Below are 23,480 nucleotides of genomic sequence, written 5' to 3'. Positions count from 1 at the left end.
CTGTCACAGAAAATATGCAAATCATCACCAAAATGAGATTTAAAATTGTTCTTTGATTCCCTCTTAGTGCTGATTTTCAAAGACTTCCAATTAGGTTTTTTTTATTGTTATTAGAAATCCATACCAGTTTGCATGAGATGAAAGGGTTACATTCCAGCCTAAAGGCTGATCAACAAATTGTACCTGTTCATCATAACTATCCTGAGGAAATTAATTAGAGTGGAAAAAAATTCCCATTTAATGAATTGCCTATCGAGTGTGAAACAACACACTATGTGATCCATCACAGCGGCGTTCCATCAAATATCAAAACGACCCCCTTCCAGATATCCTGGCTACACCTATGAACTCGGATATGACACACTTCCCCTGACAGCGACTGTCATCAGATAAGAACACAGACCCAACACCAGCGAGGTCTAGGAAAAGGGCAAGTTATTTTGTGCTATAAGTTTTCTCGAAATGCTTTGAGGGATGTGTGTGCAGTGTATAACAAATAGTTGGTGACATAACATGTACCTTGAGACAGGTCAGGGAGAACAAAGCCAATAGTTTGTTTATGCAGGGATAAATTACAGTTTAGAATGTGGAGCCTGCTGCCTGAATGGACACTTTTCAGATGAGGACTTTAATATTTCATAATGTTTTCACCTGTAAGCTGATACATTGTCAGAAGTTATCTCCATTGAAGTTCTACACCGCCTCGGAATGGCAAGGGAAGGTCAGTGAAACACTCTCTATCTCATGTGAGGATGTAGGTTATAAACTAGGAATCAAAACTTTAATCTTTAAAGATAAGTCATTCTTGAACACTAGCCTTGCATCAAATCCATTGAACAACACACAAAAGTGAGATCTTTGAAGCCTAGGCGCATCCTGTGGCTCAAGCTACATGTAACTCTTTTCAGGGTAGACAAATTAGGAAATGGTCTGGCTGTGGGTTGGATAAATGGATATGGAGAGGAATGTACTCACATGTTTAGTGGGAGAAGTAAGACCAAGGCAACCCTACATCACAAAAAATTCAAGAAAAAAATTGAGGGAATTCCATCCTTTATAAACCTAACCGAGAGTTTACAGGCTCCAGGCATATTTCGACCAGGAAACTTTGTGTTTAATGTGTGTCAACTCTAAATCCAGTATAAGATTCGGCATCATGTAAAAACCTGCCCAATCATCAAATCACCAGATTAATCATAAGTTATTCATACTTTTGTTGAAGACTCGAGGACAACATTGAAGTGCAGCACTATCGTTTCTATATAAAGCTTAGGAAGGGTCAGGGGTAAGAATTCAAAGCAGATATGCTACTGCCCTAGCCACAACAGGATTACAACTACAAGGTAAAACAAAACATCCAAGTTTAAGTATTTGAAGAAAAAAAATATGGCTGTTGGTTTTGATCTGATCAGCAGATATCTGTCACCACGAGACCAAATGAGCTTGCAAATGGATATCATTTGTACTGGAGTATTTTTTGATTACCTGTGGTGTTATAATCATGACAACACCGATTGAACCCTTACCTTTTCAGAGTAAATGGACATAGAGTGCATCGGGTTGACGATGATGATGGCGGGTCCCGCGTTAGTGTGGATAAGGTTACTCCGGTACCGCTGTCGCAGGGTGTGCAGAGAGCTGCACTCATTCACATTACGCAGGGCAGCGAGGTCTTCTGAGCTGTCAAACTGGGGAGGGTTACGCTGAAATATAATGCAGAATATGTCAAAAGATCATGGATTCTGGGGAAATTGAAACATCCTTGTGTTTTAGGGAACATAACATTATTATCTGTCATAAATTTTGCCAGCTATCGTAACCACTCTCCTTCCAATTACTAAATATATATTGCCAGGTCCAATGACGCATTGTAAACTGAACCAGAACAAAGTAGGATCTTCCGGCAGGCAGAACTACTTTCTCAGTGACCTGTTTCCTCCTCTTACCCTCTCCACATCCTCCTCATCCACCTCAAGGACCTCGCCTCCATGGTCAAGCCGAACCTTACACCGCCCCTCGGCCAACGATGCAATGTCTGTCGACTTGAGGACACGTGCCGCTGCATAACCACCCTTATGGACGAGCCAGACTTGTTCAGCATCCAGCCAAGCTTTCTCGCTTTCAAGCTCATCTTCTGTCTTTGCCTGTGGAAGAAAGCAAACAAAAAGATTGTGAATTTTCAATAACCACAAGAAGAGATAGTTACAAAACAAATCTTAGAAAATATAATCAATTTCAAGTTCTTCCTTTGTGAAATCTGCAATTAAGAAAAAATGAAGTTCTTTTTTTTATTTCTCAAAAAGATAAAGACTTCATTCATAAATATCACGAGTGAAAACCTCTCTTTTCTTCAAGCACAATATCATTAAGTTCAACCTGATCAACGAGTATTGATTTTTAACCACCAAATCACCATTACATGATTATGATTCAGCAAAGATAAACAAAGGCAAAAATCCCAGTCACAAGTGAAATTAAAATGCCCTGATGGATGTAAAATGTAGCGTAACCTCCAGCCCTCATCTCCGGTGTTATGTTATGATAACAAAAAGAGAAAATTCTTGAAAGTGAAATCATGGCCATGAAATTAAAGTAACATTCAATCAAGAAAACCCATACGAGCTGCACTTAGCCACAAACCACTCATCAGCAATAAGCAAGAAAGGTAGAGTAGAAAGCATCTCACAGAATCTACTTTTGTGTGTGGCCAAAACCGCTCGAACTTTAGATCAGCCAGTTCACCCTCCCATTCGTAACCATATTCATAGATATCATAACATCCTGGAGGACATCCTTTAGATTCCGACAAAGAATCAGACCTTTGGCGGCCAAGCTGGTCCAGATTCAAGGTATGTCCAGTGATGCTGAGGCTCCGCTCAAGTTTGGAAACACTACTCGGCTTACTAGGGTAATCCACTGTCTTTTCGTCAACACCACTCATTTGCATTTTAAGGCTCAGTTTCCTCTCACATTTGTTGGGTGCGGAGCTATCCGAAAGGCATTCCAGATCCAGGTTTTCCTGAGAGGGGAGAACCGCATCCTGCATAGCTGCAACCTCGAAGTTATCATAAAAAATCTCGTCCTCATAACCTCCAGTATCATTCTCCGGAATATTGCCACTTACTTCATCACCATCCAGCCAAGCGGCGTTATATTTTGGAACATACTGACTCCATGAATCTCTCCGGAATACTTTCCCTAGAGTCTTAATCGGCGTCGAGGAACATCCGGTGATAACATCTTGGCCAGCATCTTGTGTTCCATCGACCTCCTTTTCATCTGATTCTTCCACATCATATAACCGCTCAGAACATCGTCGAGATGCCGGGCTACTAGTATGACTGGATGCTTTATCCCCAACTGTTGTGGAGATGAAATCGACAAAATTTTGAGGTGAAGAGGGGGAGTTCAACACTATCATCTGTGGCTTGGCCTGTTCTCCTTTGTGGGTGTTCTTCAGAAGGAGTGCCAAAGGATCTCTTTCCGATGCACCGACTGAATTAATCTCTCCAGGAGGAGTAAGATTCCAGGTACCTACATCAGACATATCTGAACTTGACACAATGCTAACTCTACGCTCCCCTGTTGGGTATTCTTCTCTAGCAGAAAAACTGCTTTGGTTAGGGAGAGGCATCTTGTTTTCCAATCAAATTCAATCACTTAGCTTCCATTGAACTACTGTACCCTGGTTACCTGCAGACTGTCTGACTGGGAGGTTTCATGGCCTATTTCACCTCTTCTATACTGACAAAGGACAATATGCTGTCTTTATCAAGTTCCTTTAATTTTTTGTACCGCTGGAGAATCAGAAGACTGTAGATGGGGACAGCACCTCGGATACTTAACAGCAAGTCTAGCTCCATGCATCACTATTTCTTTCAAGGGTAAGTCCTCCTGAAAACCTGGAGATTGAAACCTGCTCAATGGAAAGTATCACAGGATGACTGCAACTTCTCTCTCGTCAGTGTATCGCATGGATTGAAACTTGAACCCATTCTGCTCACATGCTCTCATGATTGAACAAACACAAGCATTGATGCATACCGATGCAACACATAGAATTGTAAAAAAATCCTCTCATCAATCCAATTTAACTTGAGTGTGCCGCAAGTGCTGGAATTATAACTGGGTAGATCAATCAATCCAATCAATCAGGTATTTATCAATAGTTTATGTATAGCGCAGAGGTATTGACTTAACAGTTTAAGCGCTTGTGTACACTGTGGCAGGATTTTGTCGATCCTTTCCCAGTACAAAATTGTGAACAAGAACTAGCAAACCATATGTGATCACAGGGCACACAGAGCTTTCCCAAGTCTGGCACAGTAGCTGATTTTGACCCCACGCCCGAAGCATGCCTAAACATCAATAGGCTGACCCAATAAGTCGAGCATTTCATTGCCCCACAATAGAGCAGTACCACTTAAGGCGCTGATCAGGTAAGAGGCAAGTTATAAATGCTGACAAAGAGAGGGCATCTCAATAAGATTGCTTTCTTCCATCACTTTGCCACAGAACGCAAGTACATGTATTCTGAATTAATCAGAGATATTCACAAAAATGTCATTCCATTGTACATGTATATGCTCCAAGATGACAGCTTGGTGGAACACCTCACAGATGCAAAGGATGAACCAGAAACATTTGAAATACTCACCAATCCTGCATAATCATAATAAATGTAAGTTTTAGTCCGCACTTTCCTCTCGTGGCCACCTGTCATGTTTAAGGCACCTTTGTGGTTCAACTGATTGGCTCTTTGCATCCCTAATTACAGCCCATCTCATTGGCAATCGATGGTTGTTAATGGCCACTCCATCACACTTTGTGGTATTCAGGATGTCATCCGTTGCTATCAACAGCAATACTGCTGGTACAGGTAATTTGTACAAATCCAATGATTACAAAGCTGAAGAGATGTCACCCACACCAGCACTTGGCTCCTGCTTTGCTTACAAAGAAATGTAAACAGTGAAATATCTAGCAATCCTACTACAAGTATTTTGCTTCTTTTTTCTAGATTACTTGTCCTGTAGAGAAGCATGAAATGTGTACTCCATTTAACATGGCACAAAGTTTAGAATTGAACAAGTCACTCTCGCGCTACTCTGTGTTTTGCCACTAGATCACAGTCGACAATATCCGTAGCCTACCAGCATTAACCAAAATAGCTATCAATCATTGACTGGCACTATTCTTAGCATTTCATTATTGATCTTAATTGACTATTGTGTTGATCTATATTGAACATGCCCATGGTAAATGTTTCATATCACATCAGAGATTTCAAGCCGTCAGTGTGTGATGACAATTGTTTTCCACAATCAGGTTTGCTGCTTGTGTTACATCCTGTGTAAAGAGTCCTCTCCCGGTTCTCTTCAGTAGCAGTTGTATTGGCTATTGTGTTGTTCTATATCAAACATGCCCAGGGTAAATATTTCATATCACACTGGCGATTTAAACCCCCCTAGTGTACCGTGACAATTGTTTCTCTCAATCTTTCACACTTGGCTCCATGCAGTTTTGGTTCTGGTGTTCCATCCTCCAAAATTCATCAGCAGCTATTGTGCTGACCTATAACGAACACAACCAAGGTATTTCTTATCACGCTCAAGATTTTACATGTAAACCCTCAGCGATTTACACTGTTCACACTATGTTTTAGTGTCAGTGCTCTTGGTCCATCTGAAGTTGGCTCCTCAGTGGGCCACGGCATTGATCAGAGTTCCGATGATCAATCACATCTCCCTTCCAATAATCCACACACTTGGCAGTATATCCATAAGGATGATCATACCAACTTTGGTTGCTCACACTCACAGGGTGCTTACGGGTAAACTGGTAAGGCGGGGATCAAATTTGATGACACAGCCATCCATACGGATTAGAGTATCTTGTGTGTTGAACCAGTCCAATCTTGATGAGCTTTATAAAAGCATATCTCCCAGTGATTAAAACCTGCTCCAATACTCCAAATTGTCTGACTCCGAAGAGAATTTGCTATCCAGATCAAAAATCACAATCTTTTTTCGACACAACAATCCTTTGCACTGCAGTCCAGCCTACATGTATGTAGTCTCAACTCTTCAACATGTGCCACGAAATGTCAACCAATACGACCTTTCATACTATTTCACAAGGTTCAAAAGAAAGGAGAGCCAATTACGATACTGAATGGTATTGAACACACCTGAACAACTGCTACAATATGTATCACACATCCAATGAAACATGCTATAAGCTAACATATTCCAGCATTTGCTTTCCATGATATGGTTTTTGAACACATGCAAGGTGTACTGTTGTAGCTTATATTACAAATGGAGTCGGAAACAAGTTGTATTATGATAGAAAATATGCAAAAAAACTTGGCTTTTTATTTATTTATGAAGCATGCACATGGCAAGTAAATACAGTTCGCATCCGATAAAAACATTTTCATATTGAGGAAAGCCTCATTTTGTGGCAAGCAAACCAAGAAAGTTGGCGTCCTGCTAAAACCCAAGTGTCAGATTGTTCAAATATCCCGAAAAGCCCACTGGAACAGTCAGCAATGAGGCTGACCGAGGACTATTGTTGGTGAGCCGATGACTGTAGGACTGGCGCTACAACGTAATGCGACATTGAGCAACAGCTACCCAAAACAGAATTCCAGCTCTAGAAGGATGGTTCAAAATGATGCTCAGGTGGAGAGACAGACCCCATCGACATATGCATATATTATCGAAACGTCTCTCCCACCACCTCCTGATAATTTGTCGACCTGACTTTAACCAAGCACTGGCTGAAGCCTTTCTTTCAAAGGTATTGATTTTCAAGCTCTTTGACTCGAGATGCGAGTCCTTAGCATACTCAGTCACACTTGCTGTTTTACCTCATTCACAATGGTGTGGCAAACACATCACAGCAAACGTGATGGGCAGTGAATAAGATACTCGTGTCATCAAGTCAAACATGCAATCACTACACAATGGCATAGAAACCAGGGAAGGGGAATGGCATGGACAGATGAAAAATATAGACCTGGCCATTAGGTAATTGAGTATCAGGTGTCAGGTAAAATATCAATGTAATCATAGTTAGTGCTTATCAGTGCGATGTAGTTTCACAATTAAAGAAGGCTTTTCATCAAGAAGTGCTCTTATTTAAATCATGGCAGGAAGTTCTGTCCAAACTTAGTCAAAGACCTTGTTCTTTATTCAGCATCAATCATGGAGAACAGTACAACCCACCCCCAGAAGGAACCCCACCCTTCAACCATGATGCTTAAGTTGCTATTCTGAAAGCCGTCTTGTGTCAGAATAATTTCAAAGGGAATATCAATGAACAAGTAATATCATTGAAACTCCCAGGGTTAGGACACAGGAGATGATTCTTCCGTGTGAAGCTGGCTATTGGAATGAGCCTGGTGATATTAGATCTCCTTTGCTTTTTAACCACAAGTTGCCTTATCGTCTCCATCAAAGGATGAGGAAATTGAAATGAAATAGCCTACCAAAGGTCACAACTAAAGTTGATCGTATGCAAGGGGCGTCAGACTCATGACAAACATTACAGTACTTGTACTCTGTACAGTGTAATTGGCTGCAGTTTATACTAGTCATGAGCTGCTGCAAGACATCACATTTGATCCCAAACGGAACTGCCACCTGGATAATTTGACCAAAACTACCTTCTAATCAATGTTAGAACCAAAGTAAAACATAACTGCTGTAGTAGCAAAATTGTCTGATGAGTCAGTATAACCCTGGTTGCAATGACTACAGGCAACTTTATAGTGGAGTAATTATCACATGCAAAGATGCGGGTAGTTGAGCAGTCATGGTAATTGCATTGAAATGTATAATTGATTGTGTTTAGTGTGATCAGGGTTGGTTATGCGATTGTCAGACATGTTTGTCATTTTGTAAGACCAGAATAATTCAACCTAATTCAACCTAAAAGACAAGAAGACAACTGAAAAGTACAATCAGCATCACATTATGCAAATGAATTGCCAATTGCATTAAACCGTCAGCAATGCTGCATTCCATAACCGAACGGCTCGCCAGGGCAGAGATCTCATTTACTTGGCATCAAATATGCGCAAATTGTACAGTGAAAAGTACAGAATAAAGCTATTTTTGTACAAGGACATGGATTACACTCCACAGTTGGGCTGGACAAACAGTGCATTAAAATAGCAGGGGTGAATAATAATCATTCAAAACATCATAAGATCAAGAATAATTTACAAAAGCATACCAGATATACGTGTTTGTTAATACGAGATTAACATATCTTACTAATATCATAGTATTAAAGTGTTCTTAATGAATTTTGCCTAAGGCATGTATGGGGTTGGAGGTGTTTAAGTGCATAACCATAACATGACCCTACCCCATTTAGAGAGGTGGCCGATTTCTTACATCAAAGTATGCAATGCATAGTCAAGTTTGTTTACAGTTGCTTTTATGACATGTATGATGTGATTACGATAAAATGATGTTATGAATCTAAAGAGTACTCCCAGCCATCTATTTTGAAGTAAATATTTGAGATCCCCAAATATGCTCAGATAAATTAGAGGTACTTTTAAGGCAAGGCATGTGGTTGTAGATCAGAATGAGAAATTAAACCTTAGAGCACCAAGGTTGTTTAAAACTTTTCATTTGAAGGAACCTGGTCCTCTACTGTTTTTGCGCCCTTGGGCAAGGTACCAAACCAAGGCCAGCTGAACCATTTGACAGGTCACTTCAGGTCACTTGAAATCTGAACTTTAGGGCACAACTTTTCATCAGTCTCTTCAGCGTTCCGCCATTCCAATTGAGTACAACCTGAAACAGAATCATGTGCACAGTAATAAGTCCTCCTGAATGTACAAGAGGAATTCCATTGCAATTATCTTCCTCATTGAACTCAATATCTCTCTTCAGAAATCAGGTGAGTTTAGGTCATCCAGTAGTTGCCAGGATTTCAGAAGGTCTATGGGTGGTTTATTCATACACCTGGGTAAGCACAGTAATACATGTAGATGAAGGAGACTTTAAATGATTTTAAAGGCTACAGTTATCTTTGGCATTTATGTAGTTTCAGAATCTCAAGCGATGGTACACTTGTACAAAAGTCAACAACTGAATAGACACATGGCTACAGTGGAAAAAAGGTCTGTAGAACAGACCATCTATATGAAAGATAATGAATGTTATGAATAGAAAGATCAATCAATCATTTCAGCCTACAGCATGATCTAGCAATCCGGCTATCCTGAATCAATATTGGTAACCTTGGATCAAACCTGCATTTACTCAGGTAAATGAATCATCAATAACAGGTCATCACCGATGAGCACTATATTATCATATCAGTGTCTGTCCAACCTCCATTTGATCTGAGATTCGAAACCTATCACTTGAGCAAGGTATCAAACTGAGTACTGAATTATCAATTTATCATCAAGGGAAATATTAAACTGTCATCAGTGCATCACGTATGATTTTTTAAGCAAACATATTTTAGTACTCCACGATCTGCTACACCGATTCCCCATCTCAACATTGCTCTTTGTATAAACATTTAACTATTGAACATTTCACTTTTTGCCATGTCAGCTTTGCATGTGAAATTTTCCATATCATTCACCAAATAAAAACCTGGTATGTAGAACCAAGTATACGATGGAGCACCACGATGACTATCAAGCGTACAAAACTAGACAAGTTGTGAGTAAATAGCCGGGAACTATCAGGATACAATTCTAAAAGGTTTTTCTAACTGGCAACGTCTCGACTGCTATGTACAGCACTAGCACTAGCAGAACACAGGTATTCAGATCAGAGACGGAATCTTTGGCATGATGTTGTATGCCAATGGTTGATCTCTGGGAATGCCAAGATCCCATTTCAAGATACCATGCAGGCATAATGAATGAAATTTTCTTCACAGCAAGTGGTTACTCAGGTTATTATGTACTTATTATTGTAAACATGCAATCTTGCAGGTAAATTGGTGGTATATGTGTAAGTTTTTACAGATGATTAGTTCGAAGTCATCAATATTCTGTCACTGTTGAACTGGCAGACACCTAAAAATTAGTCTTGGTAGACGCAGCACCTAAATTTTCTGGACTAGCACAGCACCTAACTCTAGTGGAATGAATGTCTGGAGCTTGAATAGCGAAGCACCTGATATTTGTCTTGGATGACACATCACTTGACATTTATTTTGCCTTGAACGGCACAGCACCTGAAACTGGCCTCGAATAACACATCAGCTGAATCTTTAAGCAGCTGAAACTCGTCTTGAACGATACATCACCTGAAACTTGTTAAAACAGCACCATGAAACTTGTCTTGTCTTAACCGCTCAGCACCTATAACTTGTCTTGAACGACAAATCACTTTAAACTTGTCTTGATGGCACAGCACCAGAAACTTGCCTTGATGGCACAGCATCTGAAACTTGTCTTGAATGACACAGCATCTGAAAAGGTTGGGAACTTGGGAAACATTGAGTTGAGATAAGCAGGTAAAGAAATCCTATGGATTTTATGCAATGACTACACATTGTATGTTCCCCTCAGTGCTAATTCCCATGAATGTGTTTTACTGGAAAAGGCAGAGCAAAATCAAACACAACTCACTGTTTCTGCCTAATACTGTTAAATACAACACACATCAAGCGAGAGAAAATCAAGTATTTACACCAACAAATTGGCTGCATTACGCAAGTCATTTAACAAGAGAAGAATCCCCCCCCAACCACCAACACCACTTTTCACTACGACAAGTACTCACATCTTTCTTCTTATAACGCATACTTCCACTCCTCCGTAAGCTCCCAGCCTGAAGGTGCTCTTCATCTAGTGGAACATCAGCGCCATCTACTCCCGAACGCATACTTAACTCGCTTAGCTCCGGAATTGGCTGTACGACAAGTATCACCTGGTCACCCGATGCACGAATATATTCAATAATCTCTTCTCGTGATTTATCCTCGACGTTCACACCATTGACCTGTATCAAACGGTCACCAGGCAGAAGAGGTGTTTGTGCCGACCGAGGCCCACTACCAGGCTCAGCAAAGATCACTGTCCGCTTTCTTTCTACAGCATCTGTGATGCTACGCTCTAACACTGTACCACGGCGTAAAGTAAACCCAAAGTCACCAGTCGGCTGTCGTTTCAGGAAAAGTTCACGTGCTCGGAGTGCCCTCGGTGGTGCAAGTGGAGGCAGTTCTAGATCATAGTCAAGGCCGTAAGTTTTGTCTATCGAGCTGAGACCCTCATAATCACCCCCAAGGAGCTTGCTGTGTTGTATTGGTGTCTCGTAAACATTTTCCTCTAACGATGGAGATATTGTGATGGAAATACCAGGTTTCATCGCGTCTGCTTCAGCCTGAGCAGCAGCAGCCGCTTGCTCCTCCGCAGTCATCATTTCATTGGCCAATGTGTTTAACTGCAGCGCTTCAGTGTCATCCAAGTTACCAGTGACACCCTGATTAGGAACAGGAGGGCCATAATTCGACATCCCTTTCAAGATACCCTTCTTCGGTCGAGAGCGCCTATCCTTGGACTCCTTTCGAGTCAACTGCATCTGTTGCTTACTGGAAAACTGTGACTCACCATCCGGAACGCTAGACTTGCTTCCAATAGAAGCTAAACTCGCCTCACTGCTATCACTAGCACTATGCATCAATGCAGCCCCATCCCTTTGCTTTAGCTTCGGACTACTATTACTATTATTCCCAATAAACTTAGGATCCTTATGTTTATCCTTCTCCCCAAAGGACCATTTCCGCCCAAACAACCCTTTCTTTGCCTCCTCTAATCGATTTAATTCATCCTCTGTAATCGGGTCCCTCCTTTTCTCCTTTTTCTCTTTCTTTTCTTTCTTTTTGCGTTCCTTCTCCTCCCGATCAGCTTTGTCTCGCTCTTTGTCCTTTTTCTTGAAATTAAACATCTTCAATCTTTATTTTAATCTGCAAAGAGAAGAGGAAAACCAGGTTAGGAATATCAAGAGTAGACTTCTCATAATCATAAAACTGGCATAACCACTGAAATCCTCTAACTCAACTCTTTATTTGAACTTATCTAATGTACATGTACTTTCAAGAATATGCTAGTGCTACTGCTACGTGCACCCAATTGACGAAAATAACACTTTTTTGGTGTCTACCTGAAAAAAACAACAGGATGACAACAGGACAAGCACAGCCGTGAGGAACTTCTCGGATATATGCATGTCTCAAAAGCCAACACAATCTCAATACCGCCAAGACCATAATGAACTAAACGCTAAAATGACTTTTATAACACAGATAGCACTCAAACCAGTCAATCAATACGTTTTGTCAGAGAATTGAAAAGAAGACATAGATATGAACATCTGGAATGCTTAATAGTGTGGAACCATAAGGTAGATCAACCCCTGGAAATGTTCATGTATATGAGCACCAGGCTACTATGCGATACTAACAATGCTCAGGTCTCACATTTTCAGACTATCTTTACATTGGTTTCAATCCCAAGATCTACTGGCCCCAGAGTACACACAACCAAGTGACATGAGTAGCTGGATTTGTCACTTATGGTTGGCTGGCGGTACACTTGAAATAACTAAAAACATACCAACGTAAATACCATTGGCAAAAGTTTATATTTTGTTGTTTATTTATGCCCAATTCAAAAAAACCATCCATATTTATATTTCTCTTTAAAACCTAAACTAATATTTACACCTAAAACATGCCATACGTGTATTTTTGAATCAATTCCTGATATAATACAAATTCATATCCAATTGAGAATTATGAATGCCCACAAATAAAAGCCTAAAGCAATGTACCGGTCGGCCTGCATTATGACAGAAACAAGTCATAGGCCGTGTCCTTTCGAGGCCTGGGGGTCATACATGAATGTTATAAGAAAATCTATGAAATTTCTGTACATGAAGAGTGCCCCATCCCAATATAGTCTTGAGCATATCGAAAAGATCACAAAATTCCCAAGCCATGTGTAAATCCAGAAAAGTGTATTTGATGAGCATACACTAGTGACGAACTAACCAATTTGAACAAACGTAACATCAAATATAGGCCCCTATTGAGAGGCTAATATGATAGCCAGTATTGCCACCTAATTATTCTATGATTTCTGTATTGGTAATCAGAGTGCAAATGTTTGTCTGGTCATTTCCTGGAGGAAAGACAGCAACTTGGGTTAGTAATGCTATTCATTTCCTCTTGGTAATTCACATCTTGAAATGATCGTCATACCTTGTAAAATATCGCACAGGGTAGTTTTTTACTAATTAGTAACTCCACAAAAGTTCACCCATTAGCATGGATGATGTTAATAATATGATATTACAAGCACAATAGACAGCGACCAACAGCTGTGGAATCTGCAGCTCAACTAAACTTCATGGCGATGATGAAACTGAGTTTTCTGAAGGACTTTGCCAGCATCACATCTGAACTGAATCAAACAGTTTGCTGAACTTGACAAAGCAAAAACTGCCAGAGAGATTAAGGATAATATTCATCAGCTTCACCCAGTCAACCAATCAAGGAGGCACGACCATATTGCACTGATATACATAGCAGTGCAAGCATAGAAAAATAAAGGCAGTCCTTACAAAAAGAAAGGGTGCAGGAAAGTGTACTACAAATAAACCACAAGAATTTAAAGGCTACTACAACTCCCAAAGGAATGCACTAAGCCAGAAAACAAGGCCTTGGGTACATAAGAACATTTTCGTGACAAACAGACTAGACACAGCACAAGGGTGGTTGTCCTAAGCCAATGTGATCAAGCCCATGACAAACATTAAGTGAAACGAAGGCATCAACACCAACAGATCACCGCACATGAACCAAGTATGTCTCTAAAGGAATATCCCCAAGAGAAGGTCCAGTGAGGTGAAAATCCACAACTGATTAATAGAAATGTGCATACGGATGAGCAGGCCTGACCAGGTGAAAATGAAATCAAACCTTTCTGAACAACCTAGTGGTTATTTCCACACTGAAAGGTAAAAAAACTAAAGTGATGCACCCTTGACGATATCCTCAAGATGACTGGAACTGGAACGAAAATACCAAACCTTATCAGGACCCTTAAGCAACAAAACCATGAGTTTCAACCATTTCTTTCTTTCTAATGAATCGAGACAAAGCTTGTGCCTCATCATGATCACAGGCATCATATGAATGTTTCCCAGTGCCAAGTCAGCAGTTTCAATGAGTTGGACACAATTTGCCACAATGCCTCATGACCACGCCTGACTCTGCAATTACCGTACAACTAGACAAATTGCAAGTGGGGCACAGGATGTCACATCAGGAAACACAGATTTACATGAAATATGTTTCAAAGTCTATTTCCTGATTGGTTTTTATGAAAACATTTAGAAGAAGAGGCAATGCTCTGCACTTCACCCATTCATGTTGTGATCATACTGTAGTCCTTTGTCTTCCAGCTTGGACACCTAACTTGACCTCGTATTTCAAAACCTTGAGTTTCTATCAATAAGAGAGGGCTCACAAAAAGGGACTCTCCTGGTATCGGATTTTCAATATGAGTTCCAATGAATTCATTATAAAAATATGCCACAAACATCTGCATCTTTCACAGCATAGATGATCGACCATCGATTATGACAACAGCTGATACACACACAACGACCTCCTACCCGAGTAACAAATTGAAAAGTAATGCACTGACACAACCACTGTGCCAAGGATATAATCATGAATAACACAAGCAGCTTTTTCTCCATTGATTTCCATTTAAAGTGTGCCCTTTTTCTCAAAAACTGGCAAAAGTGCCCTTTTTTCGAAGGAAATAGCTGTCGTGAGCCTTCCAAGTGCATACAGTCCTTGTAAGCAAGTGGGCAGTGGCTGCATCACCGCCTCACATTGGGGATTAAGATTTTGTAACCAGAAACCTACCCTGAGGGTTGTCTCATTGACTACCTGAGTATTTATTATGACCTTGGAAGAAACACTTCACTGAACTTGTTACATTGACGATTTAAAAGAGAGTGAACTGAAAATTACCTGTAATATGAAATAATTTTTTTACGCTACAGAATGAAAGACAATGTGAAAACTTAAAAGATGGTCTAATAGAATTATGTTGGCTTCACTGTTCCTGTACTCAGTGGCATTGTAATGTAACTGATAAATCAAACATCATTCTTCCAATTTGTCTGCACAATCTGTAGGCTTGATTGCTTTATCACTGAATAATGATGGACAAACACTCACTGAGGGAAATCCCCAGGGTCCAAAATGTGGCGGGTTCACTTGGCACAATGACTTTGACCTGACACAGCAGAACTACATACAAATCATTTGCTGTCAGGGTGACCATTTAATTAAATCACAATGAAAATGGAACAATGGGCATGATGGGGACCTAAAAGGAAGAGAAAATGTGTAGGCAATTAAAAAGTTTAAGTTAATGACCTTCATTGATCTTGATACATGTACTGGAATGATACTAGCAATAGCATATTCAGGCCCCAATTTAAAGATTCCAACCCGATGACGATATCAACTGTCAATTACTCAATTTGGGTAAAAATAACCAATATAGACCATCGATTACCTCGGACCAAGTGGGTCACATTGTACATTGATCATCACAAGACATGCCAGATATGACGAGTTCACAGATAGCACATACAATGTCCTGGTTCATCCATATGCATGTTTCTAACGAATTCCAATAGGCTGTGACAGTGGGGGCCCAGTGGAATTCAACTTTGACCACAGACAAATCAACAAGTTCATACATTGTAGTTGTACTAGCCTGTAGTTCATGCAGATGTAGAAAGCTAACACAACAAAATGATTGATTATTCTATCACCCAGCTTCAGGCTGTTATTCTATTAACCCAGCATCAGGCTGTTACATATAAATTTCGTCCGTGAAACACTTTAACACCCATTAAAGGAGCTTTTTTTCAACTGAATAAATTGCGAGATAGGACTACACCCATACTTTGGGCAATTTGTGAAAAAAACAAGTGACCATACCCAAAGGTGAAACAGAGACCAACATGTGTATTGAATTTGGCCTGTTGTAAAATTTGAGGAAGCGAGTTCCAACACTCACATCATTGGCATCCTCGAAAATCAGATTCTACATTTGTAGTTTGCTGACCAGTCACCCAGACTAACTTGTAATATATAATGAACTGTCACTGAGTGTACACCTAGAATGTTACACAGTGTTTTTCAATGGTCTGGTGGAGCCAGCCTGCCATGGTATTGATCGACTCTGCTACTGTGTGAATCATTCATTGGGAGTCACCACAACACAGCAGATGAGGCAATAACCCGGATAACAGGACTAATTCTGAGAATGATGCACGGACAGGAATCTACATACATGATGTACTCATACATGGGGGGGGGTCATCCTAAACAACGTCCACTAGCATCCACCAGGTCTGAAGTTAAATTTCAAGTCTAGACTCTAATGGTCATAAACAAAATAAGCAGGACATTTCCAACATTTCCTGGCATTTGTAGTTGTACGTTAGTGAACGGCAGTGAGATGAGAAAGTCATTCCATTCATTCATTGAACCTGGTGGACGCCGTTTTCAGTGACCGATTCTGACTGGTGGTATCGTCATTATTCAATTTATTGAATGTGAATGTTTTTTGAGTATCAGCTCTGGCATTTCTAAGCAACACCGTCCTCTTCTTGTGTATCAATATTAAGGTAAAGTGTTCTTCATTCAGTCAAACTAAAATTGCGTTACAACGAGACAAAATTGCCAGGGCTTAGGTACGAAATTGGAAGCCTGTGGTCATCTGCCACGCTGCCCCCCCCCCCCCCCCATTCATCTGCAGTCTCCAAGTCTGTTACAGTCCACATCACACAGATTTTCAATTCATCATGGGCCATCTGCAATGCATAGTTAATGTCGGCAACAGTCAATTCAATGCTGCTGGCACTGCGTGATGTGTGACCGTGCTCAGCAACTGACCGACTGAACAACTCTACCTAGGCCTGCTATTACTATAAAGACTAAAGTACACAGGTCCGACTGGATACAGCACACTGACAGAGATCACGAGATAGAAAAACACACCAACTTACCAAGTGAAAGTCACCATAAACTCCCTCTGTTGTGTGACTGTCTCAGCATTCCGCTGTACAAATGTACACAAAATGTAAAGAATGTGTACAGAATGTACACAGCCACAGTGCAGTGGTAGAAAAGCAAGTGAAAAAAACAACACCAAAACCGACTGTATTTCGGTACTTCCTACGCCCGATCGTCGTTTTGATCTTACCCGTAATATGTGTCTATATATGGTGTATCATTGTTCGGTGAATCCTTTCAAAGACATTGCCTATGAAGCTCAAAATATGGCTGCAATCAATGAATGACCCAGACTTCAGATTCTAAAGCCGCCTTTCTGCTTCAAAATGGCGCAGGGTCATACTACGCGCAGTGACCTTGACCTCTATATGTTGTCTGCATCTTTAGAGGCTAGATCAGGAAAACAATCGGTAATGCAATAAATACATCATCACTTTTATGCTCAAAACCAATTAATAAGAAAACACATAAATATCGTTATTACCCAAATAATTAAAAAAAAGAGCAATGCAAGTGACTAAAATTGCAGTTTAGTTACCAAAACAAACCAAAAATTAAAAAATCACCAACCATGAAAGTAAGACGTGAATTGAGGTTTAATAACTTTTTCATGACATATTATGACACTATTACGAAAAAGTCGTCTAAGGGCTATCCCGGCCGAACTTGTAGGACTGCCCTTGTCTTGTTGTCCAATTATTAGGTTGACGCAATGGACTGCCCAGGGAATCTACTGCAAGCAGGCACCATAAGACCCCGAAATGGATGGCCGCTTGTGTTCCTCTCCCTCAACTATATATAACATTCACTGTAAATAACCCCCCCCCCCCCCGGTGATTACATCAATTCTTTGGTCTTCTATATAAATATAATACCTCCCAATTGCAATTACCCCTTTTCCATACCGCAAGATGTCAGTAGTGTCACCCAGCGATAATTAATTGTAACTAAATATATAGGAGTCAGAATGTGTTGATGTTCCATTGCCATGCACAACTCTTAGTATGCAACTGTTGCACAGTTTAAAGGCGGTAAAGACACTCTGGCCATTGTATTGGAATGGACAATAAAAAAATGACGAAAATGACGAAAGACGGAATAGGAAAGACCGTTGGCGTTGGTGAAATAGGACGACATGAGTCCTGCGAGAAAAGGACGGCAAAAGACGATTGAGGACGCTGACAGACGTTTGGTGGATGTCCTTTAGTCTTTGTCTTCGGCCACCATCATCAAAATCCTTAAGGTCGTCAGCTACTGTATCCGAACGTCTCTCGGCCGTCTTTACCCCCTTAACTTTGCCTCCCCCCCCCCCGGGCCCCCCTCCAACTTTCTCTGCTCCCGTCTTCCAGTAAAATTCTTCCCAAGAATCGATCGTCCTACAACCAATATCTGGTCACTGCTTACTGGTCTCCAACGTCTCCGAGCTACTGTTCCCCAAGTCTATACTGTCGTCTCGAAAGTCCTACATCATTACATTCTCCTCCTCCTTTTTTTCCTCCTACTCCTTCCCCTTTTTTTTCTTATTCTTTTTGATTGAACTATTAATTTGATTGTAAAATTTACACGGAAAAGATCGTTTATCCGGAAGTGTATTGTGAAAAATCATAAGTCACTGAAGTGACCGTTGCACCGAACGTCCTACTCTCCCTGACGTTCGTGAAGAAAACGGTTCTGTCGGCATTGCAATAATTGCATGTGTGGAGTAGTTCCAGCAGTTCCCAGCGCATCTTCCTCGGGTCTGACCGGCGACAATGGTCTTTTTATCATTGTAAGTGTCAATCCCTTCCTGCCATAGGAAGCTACGTTGTGACGTTAAATAACCCGCTTGATTCTCAGCCAGCCGAGCGGCAAACATCTCAAACACCAATGTTAAGGCCATTCCAACTTAAATATAACCCATACAATCATCAGATATTCCGTACAGCGCCGTACACATGGATGGTTGATAAACGTATGGTGGTATGGACTGAAGAGATGGCGATCCACACACAATAAGATTACCAATTGAAGGATGCTACCCTTAGGGTTGGAATGTATGAATACCATAATGTGAATTAAAGTAGTATACCCTTCTTTTGAACACCGCTTGGTTAGAATTTCAAGATGACTGCTTTTCATGGCGGAAAAGGGCCACTTTTACACTCTAACCAATGAAGAACACTGATCCATGCAGATAAAGAGTTGTCCCAATCGCTAAATAATTGGTACAACCACTATCGCCGTCTACGGGAAGATATACTAAAGTGTGTTTCAAATCGATTGCCAGGTGTGAGGACGCAACCAGTCTGAAGTTGGTAACCTATGTCTCACTTCTTATTCCCTTTTCGACAAATAAATTACTGACTCACTATTATTGGCTTTGTGACATTTGCTTCAGATCTGCGACCCCTGCTGTTTTCAACAGATCACCGAATGCAGGGACTGAACTTTGATTTTGATGCAAAATATTAGCATTTTCTGTGGGATATCGCGGCCAAGACGAAACGTAATGAACAGATACATCCAGGAAATAGTACCTCGAACCGAGGAATATACTCAGAAAATCGTCAATACGATATACTGGGCGTATAATGCCATTTCCTAAGAATACTGTCCATATGTAGTTAGGGCATGAAAGGTTTTGTGGACTTTAACAGAACTGAAGTGTACAACTCACTGGCAATATGATTGAATTATGAGGTGGTTATTTGTCCATGTCATGATTAGCTGGTCAGTGACGCAGAAATGCTCGTTTAAAGTACAAGGTTTTAGGTTTCTTAGGTTTCTAGTTGGGTCTTATGTTTCTAGTATCAAGGGTCTTAGGTTTCCAGTTGGGTCTTAGGTTTCCAGTTAGGTCTTAGGTTTCCAGTTGGGTCTTAGGTTTCCAGTTGGGTCTTATGTTTCTAGTATCAAGGGTCTTAGGTTTTTGGTTGGGTCTTAGGTTTCTAGTATTAAGGGTTTCAGGTTTCTAGTTGGGTCTTAATTTCCAGCATCAAGGATCTTAGGTTTCTAGAGGTCTTAGGTCTTAGCTTTCTAGACACCCTCTAGCCCGATGTCGCCGCCCGTATAAACAACAAGGTGCCCTGATACCACACTTGACACTGGTCATGTGGTCAGTCTCCCCAATTGATGTCCAGAGGGTCAACCCTCGGTGTGTTTGCAGTGAAAACAATCATTTATAGAATGTCAATCTCGTTGTAATAACATGTGTCCTTCCAACAATCTGTGACTGTACAAAACAGATTACTTCAAGTACTCTGTCCGAAGTGGCACCTATAATAAACTTGATGAGATGACTTGGTGGTATATCAAAGATAACCTTCATTGGTTGATGAAAATAATTTCACCTCACCTTACCGATTGCTCAGCGATGCGTGTCATCAGGTTGTCCCAAGAACATTAAACTCGAGCGCAAGACTGACTAACATGATACATATACAAAGATGAGGAAACCCAAGATAAAAATGCAGAACGAAAACATGAACGACGTTTTTTTACAAAGCCAATCACAGCCCTAATATCATGAATATCGGTCTTGACAGTTAAGAGTGATGATAATGCAACATTTCCTTTCCTTTGATATTGTTAAAGTACAACGGACCCAGCCTTTCTTTATATCCGGGTCATGCAATGTGTCCTATTAACTCCTCTGGTACACATTCTACCGAGATATTCTGTCAGCAGTGCTAAAGCCGTGAAGAACTACAGCCCTACAGAGGGGAACAGTCTTTCGAGGAGCCCTGCAGGCGACAGTCGTACGATGAGCACTGTACAGGGGGTCCTACAGAGGAGAACAGTCCTACTATTTTACTGCGAGGTGAGAACATTCCCACGAGAAGTCATAAAAAGAAGAACAGTCCTACAAGTAGTCCCATAGAGGAGAACATTCCTACGAGGAGTTATAGAAGGGAGACCACTCCTACGATGAGCCCTACAGTGGAAAACAGTCACACTGGGAATCCTACAGAGGAGAACAGTCCCAACTGGGATTCATCGATGACGGCAGAAGCAGAATGTGCTGTAGAATTAAATTGCCTGAGATTACGGTCATACAGTATGATATTTTGAGATTTTCATTCCAGCAAAATAAGATTCATTTCCACACTTGTATTGAACCAAATTTAACAATAGGTCTAGAGGCATGTATCCACATAAGCGCTTCAGGCGCGATGTCTTTGACCGTGGCCAAGTCGTCAAATAACGGCGTGACACCCTGATATGGAAATCATCTCTTCGGAATTTTTGAATAATAGTCGGTGTTCTTGACAAAATGTAGGCTTATCCTTGGTTATGATGTGACTATTTTTTGAAGACGACGAAATATTTCACCTTCCACTATCAAGAAGGGTTTGTCACCCCATAGTCGGTACAAAATGTATCCCATACATATACGTCATATCATATTCAACACTAAATTTGATTTGTCTGTTGGCGCTATCGATTGTTTCAGTAAAAGCTGCTTATTTATTACTGAATGTCAATAGGAGTCAACTCATCCTGGAGGACTAAATGACAATCTGTGTGAAGTGGACTCGATGTAGAAATTGACTCATAGCCGGCAGCATACCAAGATTCTAATATAAAGTGGATTAAATGTTGATGGACTGGTAATGTATGGTAATGTTGGGAGAAAAGCTGGTCCACTGGACTATTATACCGTGTCTGAGTTAAAAAGTCACTGACTTATTATAGAAGTTCGTGTAGTCATGAACTGGAGATTTTACATTGCAGCCAGATGTTAGAGAATGTCAAGGAACCACATTCTGGTTTACCATCGGATTTACATCTCCTTACTTATTGCCCACTGCAGTTATGACGAAAAGATGAGGAACCATGGAAAGATCATAACGCTCGGGACACACCTTTGTCTCTTCGGTTGTTCTCCTCTGGTCATGAATTCGCCAACCATGGAAACAACCTAGTGACACTTTTTGTCTCCACTGTCAATATCTGAGATATTGCTGTGGTAACTATGGCAACAACTCTGTTGAAACTATGGCAACAACCCAGTTGCGCATTTCTGTTTTGAAAACGTCTCTTCGGTTGTTCTCCTCTGGTCACGAATTCAGCAACCATGGAAACAACCTAGTGACACTTTTTGTCTCCACTGTCAATATCTGAGATATTGCTGTGGTAACTATGGCAACAACTCTGTTGAAACTATGGCAACAACCCAGTTGCGCACTTCTGTCTTGAAAACTAACCAGATCTGGTCTGCGGTCTACTGTTGCTGAACCTATGGCAACAGCCCAGTGAAACATGACAGTGAGCCATGTAGCTTTAGTCATACGGAAACTGTGGCATAAACCCAGTGGCACAATCATGTCTATAACTAGCCATACTAGCATAGCGAGTAACAACCCAATGGCACATGTCCGTCTCAATAGTCACTAATGGTCTAGAGATGCAGTAACTATGACAACCGCGCGGTGGCACATTTTTGCCTCCGTGTCTGGTCTGTTACTGTGGTAACTATGGAAACAACCCAGTGGCACATGAAAGTATCTACGACTAGACTTAGCTTGTCTACTGAGGCAGTAACTATAGCAACATCCCAGTGGCACATTTCTGTATTTACAACTCTTTTAATGCTGTAAATATTGGAACAGCCAGTAGTCACATGTACTCATGCTGAGGTAGCAATAGATACAATCAAGTCAGATACTATTTCTTACAAGGATTTCTGCAATAAATCATCATTTTATTGCTTACGTAAAAAATATGAAAATGTCACATCAACAAGGACGTAAGACACTAAGTTTAAATCAACCTCAGTCAATCTTCTGCAATATCTTGACGGACTGTGACACTTCAATCACTTCGATATTCAGACACATCTATTTTGGCCTTCATGTAACTATGGATACTACTAAGTATAGGACGCTTTTGTATCTTGAATACGTGGTACTGTTTGATACCCTCGCAAATATGTCGAGACGCGCTTGGGTCGTCTCTTAATGCATGCTTGGTAAGAAGTAAGTGTTGACACCAATTGGCAGATTATCATCAGGAAGTAGTTTGGGTAAAGTGTTAGTTTATCACTAGGATATGAAAAACTTGGATACATTGGTAAGTTACAATCAGGAAGTAAGTGTTGGCATTGGAAGGTCAAGAAGTAAATTTTAATGAGGGTAGAATGTGTATGTTGAAACGAGCCAAATGAAACAAGCCAAACTAAACTATCCAAACCTGAACTAAAGATCGTCAATTCTTCATCAAGTTTTGCAAGGTGCGCCATGGAACGTTTCATTCATTCGTTTATTTTGGCTTGTTTAAAACTTAAACGTGCCAAATTAAGTGCCTGTGGGCCTGTGTGAATAAAAGTGCTTTTTCATTTCATGCAACTATCAACCTAAAGCTTTGCAATCATATTACACCTAAACGTGGTCTTCAATTTC

At 40.7% G+C, this 23,480-nt stretch overlaps 1 protein-coding gene across 5 annotated transcripts in view; it reads right to left on the bottom strand.

The window, feature by feature from the left end:
* The window catches only part of LOC135482533 (unconventional myosin-XVIIIa-like), a 56,885-nt gene extending 39,456 nt beyond the window's left edge, over nucleotides 1-17,429 (bottom strand). For all 5 annotated transcript variants that reach the window (XM_064762632.1, XM_064762634.1, XM_064762635.1 and 2 more), the window contains exons 1-4: nucleotides 17,294-17,429; nucleotides 10,776-11,958; nucleotides 1,947-2,144; nucleotides 1,527-1,703 (exon numbers count right to left, since the gene is read on the bottom strand). In XM_064762632.1, the coding sequence (XP_064618702.1) occupies nucleotides 1,527-1,703; nucleotides 1,947-2,144; nucleotides 10,776-11,939 (1,539 nt within the window). In that variant the 5' untranslated portion in view covers nucleotides 11,940-11,958; nucleotides 17,294-17,429. The remainder of the gene's footprint in view (nucleotides 1-1,526; nucleotides 1,704-1,946; nucleotides 2,145-10,775; nucleotides 11,959-17,293) is intronic.
* Between the last annotated feature and the right edge of the window lie 6,051 nt (nucleotides 17,430-23,480).

The sequence above is a fragment of the Lineus longissimus genome, chromosome 2 (assembly GCF_910592395.1).
Source record: "Lineus longissimus chromosome 2, tnLinLong1.2, whole genome shotgun sequence".
In the NCBI taxonomy this organism is placed as follows: Eukaryota; Metazoa; Nemertea; class Pilidiophora; order Heteronemertea; family Lineidae; genus Lineus; species Lineus longissimus.
The sequence above is the reverse complement of the archived record's forward strand: the minus strand, read 5'-3'. Positions and strand labels throughout refer to the sequence as shown.